General features: G+C 37.3%; 3 protein-coding genes across 3 annotated transcripts; 2 read left to right on the plus strand and 1 right to left on the minus strand.

Moving 5' to 3' along the window:
• Positions 1–390: 390 nt before the first annotated feature.
• Positions 391–12,120, minus strand: LOC137712325 (nucleotide pyrophosphatase/phosphodiesterase-like). Its single transcript, XM_088684636.1, has 12 exons — positions 11,889–12,120; positions 11,669–11,760; positions 3,344–3,407; positions 3,150–3,272; positions 2,905–2,997; positions 2,661–2,790; positions 2,445–2,526; positions 2,227–2,359; positions 1,864–2,069; positions 1,651–1,776; positions 1,233–1,542; positions 391–877 (listed from the first exon to the last, which is right to left on the minus strand). Exons 1-12 carry the CDS (start codon positions 12,093–12,095, stop codon positions 572–574), a joined length of 1,872 nt encoding a protein of 623 aa, XP_088540762.1. The 5' UTR covers positions 12,096–12,120; the 3' UTR covers positions 391–571.
• Positions 5,255–8,091, plus strand: LOC137723834 (uncharacterized). Its single transcript, XM_088684637.1, has 7 exons — positions 5,255–5,766; positions 5,888–6,282; positions 6,497–6,735; positions 6,866–7,084; positions 7,196–7,294; positions 7,379–7,459; positions 7,561–8,091. The coding sequence occupies exons 2-7, from the start codon at positions 6,012–6,014 to the stop codon at positions 7,984–7,986; spliced, it is 1,335 nt and encodes a 444-aa protein (XP_088540763.1). The 5' UTR covers positions 5,255–5,766; positions 5,888–6,011; the 3' UTR covers positions 7,987–8,091.
• Positions 8,697–10,149, plus strand: LOC148691130 (uncharacterized). The gene is made up of 5 exons (XM_088684638.1): positions 8,697–8,793; positions 8,924–9,142; positions 9,254–9,352; positions 9,437–9,517; positions 9,619–10,149. The coding sequence occupies exons 1-5, from the start codon at positions 8,728–8,730 to the stop codon at positions 10,042–10,044; spliced, it is 891 nt and encodes a 296-aa protein (XP_088540764.1). The 5' UTR covers positions 8,697–8,727; the 3' UTR covers positions 10,045–10,149.
• Positions 12,121–17,979: the final 5,859 nt, after the last annotated feature.

The raw sequence follows: 17,979 nt of genomic DNA on the forward strand, positions 1-17,979 counted from the left end.
ATTTTTCATGCTCGGACCAAGCATGTTGAAATTGATTATCATTACATTCGGGAGAAAGTTTTGGCTAAATATGTCATTGTTCAATCCGTTTGCACTCAAGATCAAATTGCTGATATTTGTACTAAGGCACTGTTAAAACCAAGATTCTTGTTTCTTCGTTCTAAACTAGCACTTCGGATCCCTCAGTTTAGTTTAAGGGGGGATATTAAGGGTAAAAATGTAACTGTATCCTCTAGAGGTCTAACTTGAGGATAGTATTGTAGTTAGTTTTGACTGCTGTTATGATTAGTTAGCTTACTCACTAAGTTTTGTGCCTTGTATAAATACTCAAGTGTGTAATATTATTCTGATGATGAAATACAAGATATATTTCTTAACAGAAACTTCTTAAACATGAAAATAGGAATTATTCATTATTCAATGATAGAAAATACCCAGAAAGCGCACTGGCAATTGCTTCTTGCATTCACAACTTATTTAGCTTCACTATTAAATGGCTATTCTCTTTTCCAAGCTAAAAAATTGGCTTGATTAGAAAAGAAAATAGTGTAATTAATTAGATATAACTTGATCATGAAGCCAAAGTGGTTGGTTCACAGCCATCATGAACACATGCCAAAACATCTCTGTAATCCCTTGAGATTGTGAAGGAATCATAGACCTTGCCGTCACTGCTCTTCATGTACTCAAACAGAAGTGATGAGTGGTTAAATGCTGTGAGTTTCGTGTATCCAAAGTCGAGATCTTGGTAAACACTCCAAACTGTCTTCAGTGTGCTGAAAGCTGATAAGTGGCTGCCTCCTCCTCCAACAACTACATGGATTGTTCCGTTCACCGTCCCTGAATAGTGGGATGTTTCCGAGTTTACGCATTGATTCTGCAAAACACCGGCATCAGACGATGAAGAATCAAGATTAGTTAACCAGAACTTGGCAAACTATAAAATCTTTCAATGTGCCATCACATCCACATTGTGTTATTCATCCACATATCCTAATAAACTTTGGCCAATAAATTTTGGGTGATGAGGGTGTTTGGAGGGACGGGGCGTTCTATCAGGGGCTAGGTTCCTTCTAATCCATTTAAGTAAGGGGAAGGTAGGTTGCTTTCTTAGCGTTTTGGTCCTGGTGTGTAGTTCTGATCGTCTAATACTCAATTGTCCGAAATATTGCTGTTAAAAGAAATATAGGTTGCAGGAAATTCTCAGTAAAATGCTATTGTCTTTTGTTTACCTGATAAATGGGGCATATTCTTTCATAGTTATGGACATGACCATAGAAAGCAATGTCCACCTTGTACTTTTGCCAGAGCTTTTGCATGTCATCTCTTCCCATAGGCTCTGCAAATGAACCCTCCATGCCATACCAAGAGTTGGAGGAATAACCGAGAACGCGATGACCGGCGAATATTAGCCAAGGCTGTTTGTTCCTGTCAGCTGCTGCAAGGCACTTTTCAATGAATTTGTACTGCTCAGAACCTTCCCTCCAGTCGTGCTCAGTGTCTGCTATGCAGAAGTGGAACATTCCATAGTCTGTTTGATACCTGTAAAGATTCAGGTAGAAACAAAATAACATTTCTTACTTCCCGAAAATTTTTCTTGTGTAACAAGTCACAATATAGTAAGGAACATAATCATTTGATGTTATTTACCAGAACTTAGCTCTGTTCTCAGCAGGAACAAAAAACATGGTCTCAGCCGGCACACCACATTCACCACCTGAATCATTCGTGTCATAGAAGCCTCCGGTGTTTGGTGTATCACGTTCGTGATTGCCGCTGTTGGTGCAAATCATCATGTAAGTTTCAGAAATGTGAACTTATACAAACAAACACATCAGCAAGGATAGGACAAGCAATGCAAACCTTGCAACCATGTAGGGCACAGCTGATGCAATGGGCTCCACCTGAGATGTGAACTGGTCCCACTGTGAGATGTATCCATTGGCATAGGGCATATCTCCAATGTGGAAAACTATGTCAATGTTATCCAGGTCCTTGATCAGTGCATCTGTGGTAAGGAGTGCTCCGGGCTGGTAATCAGCATATTCATTTGAACCGTCACGCTCAGCCTGAAATTCGTGCAAGGAAATATGAAACTTTGTTTCGTATTATCTTTGCAGCTACATTTGCAGAACTTAATGTGACATGTAAAGTTTAGTCAAAAAAATTTCATTGTCCATCCAACATCTCCACCAAGCTTGCTAGTTTTTGTTTTCTTTAATGTACCTTTCCCATGTCACCAAATATGACAACCTTCTGTATCGAGTCCTGTCCTGGATACGGGGATGACGTAAAATTGTACGTCCTGCTCCAGATATAGGAACCATTGTATAATCGATGACCAAGCTTGTAAGTGTACCTGTATAAAACAACCAATCAATATTAAAGCCTTCAGGACAGAACAAACATTTCTCATGAAATGTGATGATTTTCAAGCTGCATACTTTGAATTAGACCACAAATCTTTCAGAAAACTTGTGTGGAAGAAACCAGGATCACGCCAACCAACTGTTCTTGCCGGTTCATCTGCAAATTATTATTACAAGAAGAACTTCATTGATCGCAACAATTGTTTTTCTTTTTCAATGTCTCACTCTTTCCACATATCCTTATATATAAATTTAGCCTTGTTGAAATTAGATTGATCATATGATTCGTACCACACATGCTTCCTCGAGGGAAAGTCAATGTCCCTGCTGGGGATCGACTTTGTGCTTCTCCCGCGAAACCCCACTCAACAAACGGTACAGCTTCGCTGATATCGTAACTGCTTGTCCAGGTAACTGTCATCTGCAAAAGAATAAAACAATATTTATAGGAACTCAGTTTCACTGGTACATCATACATAGCTTAAAAAGAAAAAAAAGGAGCAGTTTATCAGTATGACCCGGGACATAAACGTACTTCATCCCAGTGCTTCCCTAAAGCAAGACGAGGGTAAAGAGGCGCCTTCGGATTTGCAAAAACTATAGCATTAGAAATTGCCACTAATTTCGGCTGCATTACAGAAAAAATCATATACTCAGAATTAATTAACAACACTTGAGCGCAAATATTTGTAGTTCAAACATTCGAAATGTTGTAACGATATAAAACATTTTTTGGAGCAACTAGATTAGCTAAAAGAGAAGAGACAAGGATGGACTCACGCTTGACAACCCACCGGAGAACAATGCAAATGCGAAATCCGCCCGTTGATTGATCAATCGGAAATACAAAGTGTTATTGCCTGTCTTGTTGTAGTTAGCATTGGAGTGGTTGGCATATTTGTACTGCAAGAAATGATAAAGCAACAAGATTTGAGTTCAGTGGGAGAATAGCTCTCGAGCATTAACATCTTTACCTTGATAGGAGCTGTGCATAGATATGGCTCATAGTAATCTTCTGTGAATGGACAAGTTGATGCACTGCCATAAACATGATTTGACTTGTTTTATTAATTAATTAATATACAAGCTTTATCTAAAAATATGCAGTGGAAGGAAAAAAGAAGATTATGTAGTAAAATAACAAAGAACAATTAAGAAATATGTGCACGACTACATGATTCGGAATTGGACAAGGATTGTTTGCCCTCCTACTTCCGGTGCCTTCCTATTTTGTGTGGTCACGGTTAAGCCACGTTAACATTTGATATAGTTTTTTTTATAGAGATAATAAGATAAAAATGAATAATAACATAAAATTCCTAGTACAAAAATCAATTTGCGCGACGGAAATTTGCGCGACGCATCAAATTTCGTCGCCCAAAGTGTGTTTGCGCGACACTATACAAAACACGTCGCGCAAAGCTGTTTTGCGCAACGTACTTTGCGCGACGAAGACGACGTCGCGCAAAACAGCTTTGCGCGACGAATACATCGTCGCGCAAAGTTTCATTGCGCAAAAGACGTTTGCGTGACCCCTATATGCGTCGCGCAAGATTTTGGCGCCAAACGAAGGATCGTTACCGCTTTTTTTTTCTAAATTTGCTCAACGAAGGCAGAAACACGTCGCGCAAAATAGCTTTGCGCGACGTAGTTGGGAAGGCGTCGCGCAAAACAGCTTTGCGCTACGTGTACCTATCTATGTCGCGCAAAGCTCTTTTGCGCGACACAGTTGTACCTACGTCGCGCAAAGTTTCTTTTTTTTTTATCCCTTTTGCTTTTCTTTTGGGGTTCTTTCATTGCCTTTTCCTTTTGTGGTATCCACTTGTGTAAATATTTTAAAATGACGATCTAATTAGTTCATTGTATTCATATAGGGTTAAAGAGTGTAGCTGTAAAAAATCATCAAAATCAGAGTTAAAATAACCGTTAAATCAAGATTTTTTCGTATATATCCGTCGAAATGGTTCGTCCCGTTACTTGATCTCTTAATGTTTGTTTTTTGCAATTTTTGGCGTATGCGATCTCGAAGCATATACAAACAAGTTTGACGGTTGGATCGTTGAAACTAGTTTCGTACAATTCGTATCCCATCAAAACATTAGCTTCACTAACACTTGGAGTTTATTTATACTTTCATTAAGTATAACATAAGATTTTGTGGTATCCACTTGTGTAAATGTTTTAAATTGACAATCGAATTAGTTCATTGTATTCATATAGGGTTAAAGAGTGTAGCTGTAAAAAATCATCAAAATCAGAGTTAAAATAACCGTTAAATCAAGATTTTTTCGTTTATAGCCGTCGAAATGGTTCGTCCCGTTACTTGATCTCTTAATGTTTGTTTTTTGCAATTTTTGGCGTATGCGATCTCGAAGCATATACAAACAAGTTTGACGGTTGGATCGTTGAAACTAGTTTCGTACAATGCGTATCCCATCAAAACATTAGCTTCACTAACACTTGGAGTTTATTTATACTTTCATTAAGTATAATATAAGATTTTGTGGTATCCACTTGTGTTTCTTAATATTATTAAATTTCTTAATATTATTTTATTGTTTTTCATATTTGTAGGTCAATTTTGATGTTAACTTGTTGTTCAATTATGTTAAACATGTGGAACTAATTTCTTTTTATTCCAGATTCTTAATCTTGTTTTGTTTCTTGTTTTAGGTACTTGTTTATGACTCGGAGTTCTCATCCGATTCGTGAACATATCCTGGAGTGATTGGGTTCTTCGTCCGGCTGCAAGACGTAAAAGAAAGCGCTACTTGGGAGGCAACCCAATGCACTGAATAAAACAAAGCATGTTCATAAAAAATAAAAAAAAAAAAAAAAAAAGATACTAAACATGGAGAAAGGTGGAGCTTCACAAAGGTTGTTTGCGGATGGTCTACGAATCATTGAATGGGGAATTAACCATTCCAAACTTGACACCTCTTTCGATTAGAAACCGTCAAAAACCTTTCCATATTTTCCATTTTATTCCTGCAATTGACTGCTGCCTTCCTCACTCAGTCTTATCCGATCATCACCTTCAATTACGGGCAAATCTGCGAGATGAGAATTTTATTTTTAAAAAAGAAGATGGAGTAGGAGAAGAACGTGATGAGAGTGAGGGTGTGGGGGTCATGAAGGAAAGAAAAAAGAAAAAGTGACAAACAAAATGATTGTGTAGAAACACTTTAATTTAAGTTAATGATTGTTCCATTTGCATAATAGCTTTAGGTGTTTTTGATTTCTCTGTCACCATATCACTGTTGTATGATCTTTTATTTAGTTTTTTTCACACTTCTGGGGATCGATATACACGCAGAGAATGAGTTATTGGCAGCAGATGGATAGGCAAGCAGCATTCAACAGTTAGGAAGAAAGCTGGCAAAATCTAGTAGCAAAGGTGGCAGAAACATGCTTATTCACTCTTTTCATTCTCTTTGTTTTGATTTCCCTCTTGCAATCGACTTTAATTTGTAGAAACATGCTTATTCACTCTTTTCATTCTCTTTGTTTCTTTGCAGATTTATGAAGAAGGATTTGACTTTGAAAAATCACTTTAAGCACTAGAAAATTTATCTTCCATTGATAGGTTTTCAGAATGTTGGATACCAAAAGTTGAATCAATTATATCAAATTGGAGCATGCATGATTCCTTTGTCGCATTTGATCACTCGTCGTCGGAGCGTGACCAATGCGCCTCCCACATTATCAGCATCTACTGCTCCAGGCGTGATTGGGGAGCCTACACCCCTTACTGAGGCTACTCCTACGGCGTCTCAGGTGCCCGTATCATCAACATCATCAGTGTCGGTTCAACCTCTCAATGCACGGCGGCCTCACCGTCGCCGCCGCGAGCTGGAGCCTGGTGATCACGCTTCCTCCTCCTCCGGAGTCGATGGTGGGGCCTCCCAACCAGGTAGTTTTTTTTCTAATTCTCACTACGTTGTATTTTTTTTTTCTATTTTAAAACTATTATTGTATGATTGTGAAAATTTGTTGGATTGTGAAAATGTGTTGCGGGTTGTGAATTACTGTTTTAAGGTTTTGGGAAATTATATACTATTAGGGGAGGTTTTGCCCAATTTTCTGTACAAATTTAAGCTTTTTACCATTTAAGTTTTTTTGGGCAGCTAAAAAAAACACCAGGGGGCCTAATCGAATGCTAAAGGAGGCACATGTTGTACGTATGTCCGCCTCCTTGATCAAGATTGCATATGACTCGCAACATCGTGGAGCGGCTACCTCACAGCAGCATAGCAGCGTTGTTACTAGTTGTGGTTATGTTATTCGGAATTGTTGTCCTATGCGGTGGGAGTCTTGGGCACAAATTCCCGAGGAGACGAAGAAACTGGTGCGAGACAAGTTGTCGGTTAGTAAATTAATTTTTAGCCCTTATCATTTTTTTAAAAAATTTTGTTTACAAATATTATAAACCAAAGTATATTATCTTAATATTATTAAATTTCTTAATATTATTTTATTATTTTTCATATTTGTAGGTCAATTTTGATGTTAAGGACTTATCCCCTGAGGTCAGTGCCTACTTAGAGGGGACCTTAGCAAACCGGTACAAAGATTGGAAGAGCGCTTTTCACACGCATTTTCAGCTATGGGATGATCCGGAGATTGCTCGCCTAGAGGGTTGCCCAAACGAGTTGACGGAGCGGCCAGAGGATTGGGAGTGGCTCTGTAAACATTTTATGGATCCAAAATTTGTGGTATGTACATAATACTTTAATAATAATTTACTGTTTTTGTTATTTTTTTAAGTTTTTTTTAATAATTTCATTCAAATAATCGCACTAACATGTATATTGTATGTTTAACAGAAGAAATCTATTGCTGGCAAGAAAGCTCGGGACTCAAAGACACTTCTCCATCATTCCGGTTCGAAGCCCTTTTCGTATAGGCTTGAGGCACGACGTCAGGTAAAAGTACATTAATTTTTAAATTTTATACATTTTATTCTTTATTATTGACTAATAAAATTTACTTAATGATTTTTTTTTTAGGAGGGTTCTAAGTTCCCACAGATTGACTTGTTCAATGACGTTTACGTTCGACCCGGCAATGAGACCGCTAAGGAGATTCATGTAAGTATATGTAATTCTTATTATTCTTATTTTTACGAATCGTTCAAATATTATTTACATTTTGTTATTAAACATTATATGTTTTTTCTTTATTATTACAGGATGTTATGGTGGAAAAGTCCACTGCTGTTCTCCAAGAAGCAACATCGCAGCTTCCCCCGGAGACCCCGATCGAGGACGTCAATGTACCCGATGATGCAGATATTCAGATCGTGACTGAGGTCTTGGATCAGAAGTTGGGTCGTCGTTATGGCAAGGTTGTTCGATGTATGGGGAAGGCGGGGGTTTGTGAGACGGGTGCCTCCTCTTCCAGATCGTCCACAGGAGAGGTCAATGCCTTGAAGGAGGAAGTGACAACCCTAAAAGGTCAGCTTGCGGCCCAGGGCGAGCACATTAGGGCCCAGGATGAGAGGATGAGTATGATTGTACAAGCCTTAGCGATGTCCGGCCTCCAGATCCCGATGCCAACACGTGATGTTGCTCCACCTTCAACTTCCCAGCCACTTCACCCAGCTGATACCCAGTAGCATGATGTATCCTAGAAGACTAGTAGTTTTTTTTTTTGTGTTTGGACATCTTGTGTGTACATTTTTATATATTTTATAATTAAATACTTTTTCTTGGTTTAATAATTATTGTTTAGAATTTCATTACAATATTTATTAAAAATTAAAAAAAAAAATTCTTTGGCCAAAAAAAAAAAAAAAAGGGTTTGCGCGACGAAGAAGTGATCTGCGTTGCGCAAAACCACTTTGCGCGACCCAGGTTCTTAGTTGCGCAAAGTGGTTTTGCGCGACCCAGGTTCTTAGTTGCGCAAAGTTGTTTTGCGCGACGCAGGACATTCGTCGCGCAAAGTGGTTTTGCGCGACCCAGGTTCTTAGTTGCGCAAAGTTGTTTTGCGCGACACAGGACCTAGGTTGCGCAAAGTGGTTTTGCGCGACGCAGGACATTCGTCGCGCAAAGTGGTTTTGCCCGACCCAGGTTCTTAGTTGCGCAAAGTTGTTTTGCGCGACACAGGACCTAGGTTGCGCAAAGTTGTTTTGCGCGACGCAGGACATTCGTCGCGCAAAGTGGTTTTGCGCAACGTAGATCACTACTGCGTCGCGCAAACCCTGCTTTCACGCACTTGGCGCAACGGTGAATGCGCGACGAACATCCGTTGGGCTAATTTTTGCACGACGTTTTTTGACTTTGCGCGACAAAGGTCCTGCGTCGTGCAAAGCCTTTTTTGTACTAGTTGTGGTTATGTTATTCGGAATTGTTGTCCTATGCGGTGGGAGTCTTGGGCACAAATTCCCGAGGAGACGAAGAAACTGGTGCGAGACAAGTTGTCGGTTAGTAAATTAATTTTTAGCCCTTATCATTTTTTTAAAAAATTTTGTTTACAAATATTATAAACCAAAGTATATTATCTTAATATTATTAAATTTCTTAATATTATTTTATTATTTTTCATATTTGTAGGTCAATTTTGATGTTAAGGACTTATCCCCTGAGGTCAGTGCCTACTTAGAGGGGACCTTAGCAAACCGGTACAAAGATTGGAAGAGCGCTTTTCACACGCATTTTCAGCTATGGGATGATCCGGAGATTGCTCGCCTAGAGGGTTGCCCAAACGAGTTGACGGAGCGGCCAGAGGATTGGGAGTGGCTCTGTAAACATTTTATGGATCCAAAATTTGTGGTATGTACATAATACTTTAATAATAATTTACTGTTTTTGTTATTTTTTTAAGTTTTTTTTAATAATTTCATTCAAATAATCGCACTAACATGTATATTGTATGTTTAACAGAAGAAATCTATTGCTGGCAAGAAAGCTCGGGACTCAAAGACACTTCTCCATCATTCCGGTTCGAAGCCCTTTTCGTATAGGCTTGAGGCACGACGTCAGGTAAAAGTACATTAATTTTTAAATTTTATACATTTTATTCTTTATTATTGACTAATAAAATTTACTTAATGATTTTTTTTTTAGGAGGGTTCTAAGTTCCCACAGATTGACTTGTTCAATGACGTTTACGTTCGACCCGGCAATGAGACCGCTAAGGAGATTCATGTAAGTATATGTAATTCTTATTATTCTTATTTTTACGAATCGTTCAAATATTATTTACATTTTGTTATTAAACATTATATGTTTTTTCTTTATTATTACAGGATGTTATGGTGGAAAAGTCCACTGCTGTTCTCCAAGAAGCAACATCGCAGCTTCCCCCGGAGACCCCGATCGAGGACGTCAATGTACCCGATGATGCAGATATTCAGATCGTGACTGAGGTCTTGGATCAGAAGTTGGGTCGTCGTTATGGCAAGGTTGTTCGATGTATGGGGAAGGCGGGGGTTTGTGAGACGGGTGCCTCCTCTTCCAGATCGTCCACAGGAGAGGTCAATGCCTTGAAGGAGGAAGTGACAACCCTAAAAGGTCAGCTTGCGGCCCAGGGCGAGCACATTAGGGCCCAGGATGAGAGGATGAGTATGATTGTACAAGCCTTAGCGATGTCCGGCCTCCAGATCCCGATGCCAACACGTGATGTTGCTCCACCTTCAACTTCCCAGCCACTTCACCCAGCTGATACCCAGTAGCATGATGTATCCTAGAAGACTAGTAGTTTTTTTTTTTGTGTTTGGACATCTTGTGTGTACATTTTTATATATTTTATAATTAAATACTTTTTCTTGGTTTAATAATTATTGTTTAGAATTTCATTACAATATTTATTAAAAATTAAAAAAAAAAATTCTTTGGCCAAAAAAAAAAAAAAAAGGGTTTGCGCGACGAAGAAGTGATCTGCGTTGCGCAAAACCACTTTGCGCGACCCAGGTTCTTAGTTGCGCAAAGTGGTTTTGCGCGACCCAGGTTCTTAGTTGCGCAAAGTTGTTTTGCGCGACGCAGGACATTCGTCGCGCAAAGTGGTTTTGCGCGACCCAGGTTCTTAGTTGCGCAAAGTTGTTTTGCGCGACACAGGACCTAGGTTGCGCAAAGTGGTTTTGCGCGACGCAGGACATTCGTCGCGCAAAGTGGTTTTGCCCGACCCAGGTTCTTAGTTGCGCAAAGTTGTTTTGCGCGACACAGGACCTAGGTTGCGCAAAGTTGTTTTGCGCGACGCAGGACATTCGTCGCGCAAAGTGGTTTTGCGCAACGTAGATCACTACTGCGTCGCGCAAACCCTGCTTTCACGCACTTGGCGCAACGGTGAATGCGCGACGAACATCCGTTGGGCTAATTTTTGCACGACGTTTTTTGACTTTGCGCGACAAAGGTCCTGCGTCGTGCAAAGCCTTTTTTGTACTAGTGAAATGTTGATGTGGCTTAATCATGACCACACAAATAGAAGAACACGGGAGGGCATTGAAAATGGGAGGGCAGACTTGTCCCTCGGAATTTGCTTGAGTATACGACGCTATGGAAAGTCATATAATATTATAATAATAAATTAAAAACTAATATTAATTTTCTAGATAAATAGTATGAGTTATTGGATTATACTATTTGTATTGATGTCATTTTGCAAGTTAACCAACCCGTGAGTTGACGCGACACGACATCAATATAAATGGATAAGCCAGACACAACCCGTTACTGCCCTTAATTGGATTTTCAAATGCTTATGTTGTAATGAAAGTTTGAAACACCCCAGCAAACACAGTAAACGTAGAGCATATTATTAATTGTCAATAATAGTCCGATATGTGCAGGTAACTCTTTTTTTTTTTTTTAACTTCAGGTCCCACTACAATGCTATGTTTCATTCAGATGTACGAGTTTGATGCAAAATTTTACCGTTGCAAAAAGATTCCTACATACAAGATCAAACCATTGATCTCCTAGACTACTAAGTGATACATACCATAAAAGAAGAACTGAATAACTTGCTACATATATGTATCAAATAAGTAAAAGAGGGAAGCTCTTATTTGTGCCTTGAATTAAACGTCCAAAAGATAAGATTCTTTGAACGTGGAAGATCATTAAGAGGAGCACAAACCGAAAGTGTAAGCGAACCCTAAACTGTAGACACAAATTTCACACACACAACAATGCCCAAGAATATATGTTGAATTGAATATTTTAATCTCAACCCTATAAAAATCTAAGGGCTTAAATTAAACCTCTGAAAGTTGACCTATCACACTAATATATACAGAAAAGAAAAAGAAAAAAAAATGAACTGGATTAATAATTATGAGTGGCAAAATTGCACATTACTTGAATTTTGCGGGAGAAAAGACTCCCAACCAGTCATTAGCAGAAGGATTAGGACTAACAACATTCACAGTTACCCATTCATAATCCTTCCCCTGCAAACAGAAAATGAACCAAAAACATCATTATATTCCAAACAAAACTATTCGTACCGCATTCATCAATGTCAAGAACAAATATGATACAAAATTGACGATACTCAAGAAGTAGTTGCTGACGTTACCGTGGTGCCAAGAACTACAGGATACACATGAACAGAAGCCTTTTCGTGAATCGCATGGACGGTTTTGTGGATTAAAATCTTGGAAAGTGGTTGCACTCCATCACCCCCCTCCTTATCCCTGTAATGTTTATGACCTACTGAGAAATTCACTAAGAAAATCAACAAGAATGCAGCTTTCAGAGACAAGAAGCTAAAGAAGCTCTCCATATCTGTGTATGCTTGGGTCTCATATGTCTTAACTCTTAGCTATATTTATACACAATTTCATAGCAGACCTAAAGCACTATTTTTTTTTTTTTTTTTTTTTTTTTGTCTTTGCCTTCATTTTCTATTTTCTGCTATTTATTTATTATTTTTTTTTAAAATTAATTTTTGTTGGCTTTTCCTTTGGCCGGCTTCATTTAAGAATCGCATCAACGTTTTCTACATGGTTTTTTTTAGCAGAAAATGTTACTTTTATAAGATTAATCTGGATGCCTTTGCCCTTCGGCATGAGGGAACAAGGAAGAGACCACAAGGAAAATGAAAACTATTTGCATAAGGTGTTGACATGCTGCGAGAACGTTCTTGCAAATTTATAAATACTATTATACTACCATGTGAGAATGTAGAAAATTAGAACACTCTTGAAACGAGAAAAATCATGAAATGAGAAAGTCTATTCTAGTGCAGAATGAGAAATTGTCAAATATTCTTACCTAATCAATTTATTTTTAGGTTTTCAAGTCTTAGTTTACGAATTACATTTATGAGATTGAGAACCACATTTAAAAAAAAAAAAAAAAAATTGTACGTGTTAGTAAATGCAAGGATAGCAAGGAATCGAAATGGTAACAATATCTTATGTTAGCAAATACAAGGGGTGCAACTTAGGTTGGGTTAATCCGAATCTGTCTATACTCAATTCAGTTTTAAACATGATTGCGCGAGTTAAAATTAAGTACAAACTTGCTCAAACTCAACCCAGCCTCAATCGATCATTTATTAGGTTGGGTTGGGTTGATTCCTTGCCCATCCATGTCAACGCAAACCGAACCCGATTTCTAGCCCAAATTCTCTCATGCACATATTACTCATTCCGCTTCATATTATATGGGCAAGGTATAATTGGTTTTTATTTGTACAATGAAAGATAATGTTGCTTTTTTGTTTCTTTTGGTTGAAAGTGAAACTTTGGTATTCTCTTGTAATTTTATTCCAACTTTGCGTGGTTGAAACATTAAAGTCCACACTACATAGTTTAGTTTTATGTGGATGATGATTTGCAAAATTGAATTATAACTAATATACATCTATGTTGTGGTAAAAATTTGATAAAATCTTGCAGAATAAGGTGTTACAAGATTGAACTCGATAAATTTGGGCAAACCCGAACCCAAACCAAGTAAGCTTGAACCCAATAATCGGAACTCGAATAAACTCGCATGAACCCGAACTTAACCCAAATCGAGATTGTGAATGTTGGGTTAGGGTTGAGTTGATCGTCTCACCTGACCATCCTGCTCAAGTTGCACCCCTATCATACATAAGATAGGTTATGAAGCGAAATAAGTTTAGGGAAGTGATTTTCAGACACCTGTTTTAGTTTTTTTACACACATCTCTTTTTATTTGAGACTATCGAATTGAATAAATCAGACGAAATCATAGCTAGGATTAAAGAGAAATTTATAAAAGATAAAAAAATATATATGAAAATCCCTCTCCCTAGTTTTAGTATCAATTCCAACTCATTTCATGTCAATGAACATGAGAATAGTGCCCTAAATAGTGACAATTTTTTATTTTATTTTTATAAGTGATACGAGTACAACTAATCTAAACTAGATAAAAAGTAAAGAAGGCAGTCTGTATCCGGAAAGTAGGGGGTTCGAAAAGAAAGTCGGACTCACTAAAGCAATCTACAATTTACAACAACAATAATAATAATAATAATAATAATGACAATATTAGGGAAATTAAAATTTTAAATTAAATTTGCAGATCAAATTATGAGTTACCAAAAAGAAATAAATATGTTAATATAATCTAATCATCAACATCCATGTCATTTGATTTACAAAATTTAATTTAGAAATTTGATCTTCTTAACATTAGCCTAATAATAATAATAATAACAACGACGACGACAATAATAATAATATTTTTTATTTGCATTGATTCCCTAAGATTGATCTCCAAATCTCTACAATGATTTTCAATTGTAGGGAAGGGACGATTGATAATTCAAAGACGCATTATCCTCCACCATTTTTATTGTTTTTTGTAAAGCATACAAACAAAAGAAGCTACGATTAATACACCATCTGAAACATTTCAAACCTTAAAACATCCAAGTACCCTCGCTCTCGTGGAGAGATTATCTTTACAGCAAGGTATGACCAACAAAACAATTAATTAGTGAACTCCTTTTCCATATTTGATTAGTGATTAGTGATGACCTTTCTTTGTGTACCATTTGGAATTAAAAGCAACACCAATAAATAAAGAGTATGGGACTACATTACCCTATAAATTTAAAAGTGGGCCCATAGTAATACTAACGCGCTAGAGGTGAGAGCGAATCAGATCGACTAGTCTCTTTATTGATCAAGATTTTTAAGTATTATCTGTAAATAAATAAATGAGAAACTTAAGGAGTGAAATGATTTTCTTACATATATTTTAGTAACGCATGAAACTCAATAATTAAAATAAGAGAAATACTAAAGAAACTTTCTCAAAGTGGGACTCTCCATAAATTATACACCACTTCATAATTCTGGCACAAGGTTTTATGATGTTGGTACAAGAATTGCGCCAAAGACATGATGTGATGGAGAGTTTATAAAAAATTCTCACACTTAAGAGAGTTTCCTTGGTATTTCCCATCAAAATAATTCAAATTCATATTGTTTACATGTAGAGTAATATTCTTCATACTATGTTTTTATACCACATTTATATATCATCTTAAGTGGCATTTGATGTGAACAACTACATTATTTGAAAATTTGCAAAACCCAAGGAAATGAAGGAGAAAGACTCCTCGTATACCACAATCATCATTTGATTAACTAATTTTTTTTTAATTATTAGTTTATGAAATAATGAACTAAATTTAAAATTTTGATTAATTCAAATGATGTGGCTATCCACATCAATTACCATCTAAGATGGCATGAAAATATAATACAAAAACATGATATGAATAACAGTATTCTTACGTGTATCCATACCTAATATATTTTTGGTCGAATCCCCAAATATCTTGTAGAGATGGGAAATGCAGATAATGTCTAGGTCAGCTGGTTCAGTTCGACCATAAAGATATAGGTCACGTGACTCGCATTTTATTTTACTCATTTATATAATTCCAGACAGGATATCTTATCTTTACTGCAAATAGGCACAATAAATTAATTCTTTATGCTAAAAAAGGAAAACTTGATCAAATATTAATTTGTAAATTGATCACAGCATATTTTGTGAGACGATGCTGTAGACTGGTGTGCAAATATGGTTTAAGAAGCTTAGGCCCACGAAATTAATTTATGTTTTTTTTCTTTTTGGTGAATATAGGGGGTCAAGACACCCAAACAAACTAATACATAGCACAATCATATAACACATTATAGGCAGCCTTTACGGTGAAAGTTCCATTTGAAGTACATCTCCATATAAGTTTGTCCTCTCTAGCACCAATAGTCCCAGCAGGCCAACTGATAATTTTTTGGACCAAGTTTTCTAGAAGAGCAGATCTTAGCTTACTGACATCCCACCAACTATCCCGAAAGAAAGAGATTGGAAAATCCTCCTCAGGAAAGTTATAAGCATCAATATAATTAATAAAACGATCGTTCAACATCCAAGGGTCTTTCCAAACTTGACACCATCACCTTTTCCAATTCTCCATTTCATTCATTTGTGCAACAAGTCAGTTCCATAAAGAATTCCTTTCTAAGTGTAGGAGCAATCAGACTTCTCATGTAATTTAGTATCCAAAATAAAGTTCCCTTGCAAGTATTTCGTCTCATAGATTTTCGCCCGAAGACATGTATCCTTAGCATGAATTCTCCATCCAATGTTAGCCAACAAAGCTTAGTTCATCTCTGTCGTTTTCTTTTATCCCACACCTCCAATGCACTTGGGCTTGCAAACAAGGTTCCATTGACATAAATGAATTTTTTTTTTTTCTATTAAGAGTCCCCCCCAAAAGAAGTTTATGTTCAACTTATCCAAATGTTTGCATACACTAACCGGAAGCTTAGTGGTTTGCATAGCATACACTGGTATAGCAGAGGTGACTGCTTGGATTAAGGTGGCTCTTCTAGCCATTGAAAAGATATTACTCTTCCAAGAAGAAAGTCTACTCTGAACTTTATCAATCACACCTTTATAAGTTGACTTAGAGACTCTACATTGGATCAATGGCATCCCCAAATAATTTCCAAGATCATCAGATAGAGGAGATCCACAAATAGCACTGATTTTTCTAGCCTCGTTTGCACAAGTATTAGGAGAACAATACAACATAGATTTCTCAAGGTTGACTGCTTGGCCAGATGCTAGGAAGAATTTGTAAATACATCTCTTCATCACCCTAGATTGTTTTGGTGTTGCATCTGCAAATAGCATAAGATCAACTACGAAGAAAAAATGAGAGGCGCTGGGACCAAACTAAGAAGCTTCGACAAGTTTCCACTTACCAGAATTGACTTCCTTAGTAATAATGTGTGACAACTTCTCAACACAAAGTACAAAAATATAAAGGGACAAATGATCCTATTGTCTGATACCATTACTAGGCGTAAAGCTCTCGGTTAATTCACCATTAACACAGACTTGCTAATTAATACAGGATATGCGGTCCATGATAAGATGAATCAAACTTTCAGGCAGGCCAATCTCATAGAGCTCACCACTGATAAAGCTCCAATTTAAGCGATCATAAGCCTTAGACAAATCAAATTTCCAAGCTGAAAAACCTTTCTTACCCTTGGACTTTCTAAACTTATAAAGAATCTCGTGCAATGAGAATATTATCCGTTATATGCCTGTCAAGCACAAAGCTAGCTTGATTTGGGCTTATCAATCCAGGGAGAAGAGGCATGAGCCTCATCCTTTGAGGGTTCTCAATTTTAGGCACAAGAGAAATTAATATACCATTCAAACCATGAGGCAATTTATGAATTTGAAATGTTGTTTTAACCATATCAACAATATCACTTGCACATCTGCCCCATTGAGCTTGATAAAAGCAAGCAAGAAACCCATCGATACTCGGTGCTTTAGTACCTCCAATACTGAAAAAGGCTATACTTAACTTCCGCAGGGGTCAATCTCTCTATTAAGTGATCCAATATCATCCAAATGAATAGAAGGAAAAAGTTTAGGTGGAGAATTAACATGTCAAGACCATTGCCATGAAAGAATAGTGTTTGAAAGAACTTCACAGCAAGACTTTTCAGTTCATCATGGTCTACAATTCAATCACCATGATCATTCTTCAGTCCCTCGATTCAATTTCTCCTTCTTCTCACAATCGTGATAAGATGGAAAAATTTAGCATTAAGGTCATCGTCTGGTAACCATTTCAATCTAGACTTTTGATGCCAGAAGACAACTTCCTGATTTATAATTTCGTTTAACTCTGAAATTAATTCTTGTTCCAAGTTGAGAAGAAAATTGTTTGGGCCTCTACGTAGTACTTTATGGATACCAACAATGCGTCCAAGGAGCTTCTTCTTCTTCTGCTTTAAGACGTGAACATTCCATCTTTTCATGGGCTCAACTAGAGCATCCATGACATTTGGTGGCAGTCAGCTACACCACTAAGGTAATCCCACAATTTTCTTATCTTCGCAATACAAGGGCTAGCATAAATAAACGTAAACAACCGGGGGTTATAACCAGCTTCCCTCACACAAACTGAGATGGATTGATCAGTGGTGCCAATAATATCAACATGAACTTTACTGTTATCCCAAAGAAGCCATAACCCTCCAGAGAACCCATTAGCATCCACTATTTCAAACGAAGGAAAGCCCAGCGATTTGGCCACAAAAAGGGCTCTAATACCACTAATTCTAGGCTCACAAATTGCAAGAATC

Source organism: Pyrus communis, chromosome 14 (assembly GCF_041283825.1).
Source record: "Pyrus communis isolate YQ-2024b chromosome 14, ASM4128382v1, whole genome shotgun sequence".
Classification (NCBI taxonomy): Eukaryota; Viridiplantae; Streptophyta; class Magnoliopsida; order Rosales; family Rosaceae; genus Pyrus; species Pyrus communis.

Excerpts from the sequence above, each read along its gene's own strand:
- LOC148691130 (XM_088684638.1), top strand. The coding sequence starts at position 8,728 with ATGCGGTGGGAGTCTTGGGCACAAATTCCCGAGGAGACGAAGAAACTG. Across the intron at positions 8,794-8,923 it reads TGGTGCGAGACAAGTTGTCG|GTCAATTTTGATGTTAAGGA; the intron begins GTTAGTAAATTA and ends TCATATTTGTAG. Across the intron at positions 9,518-9,618 it reads AGACCGCTAAGGAGATTCAT|GATGTTATGGTGGAAAAGTC; the intron begins GTAAGTATATGT and ends TTATTATTACAG.
- LOC137712325 (XM_088684636.1), bottom strand. The coding sequence starts at position 12,095 with ATGGAGAGCTTCTTTAGCTTCTTGTCTCTGAAAGCTGCATTCTTGTTG. Across the intron at positions 3,408-11,668 it reads TTTTCTCCCGCAAAATTCAA|TGCATCAACTTGTCCATTCA; the intron begins GTAATGTGCAAT and ends TGTTTATGGCAG. Across the intron at positions 3,273-3,343 it reads TATGCACAGCTCCTATCAAG|TACAAATATGCCAACCACTC; the intron begins GTAAAGATGTTA and ends CATTTCTTGCAG.
- LOC137723834 (XM_088684637.1), top strand. The coding sequence starts at position 6,012 with ATGATTCCTTTGTCGCATTTGATCACTCGTCGTCGGAGCGTGACCAAT. Across the intron at positions 6,283-6,496 it reads TGGTGGGGCCTCCCAACCAG|CTAAAAAAAACACCAGGGGG; the intron begins GTAGTTTTTTTT and ends TTTTTTGGGCAG. Across the intron at positions 6,736-6,865 it reads TGGTGCGAGACAAGTTGTCG|GTCAATTTTGATGTTAAGGA; the intron begins GTTAGTAAATTA and ends TCATATTTGTAG.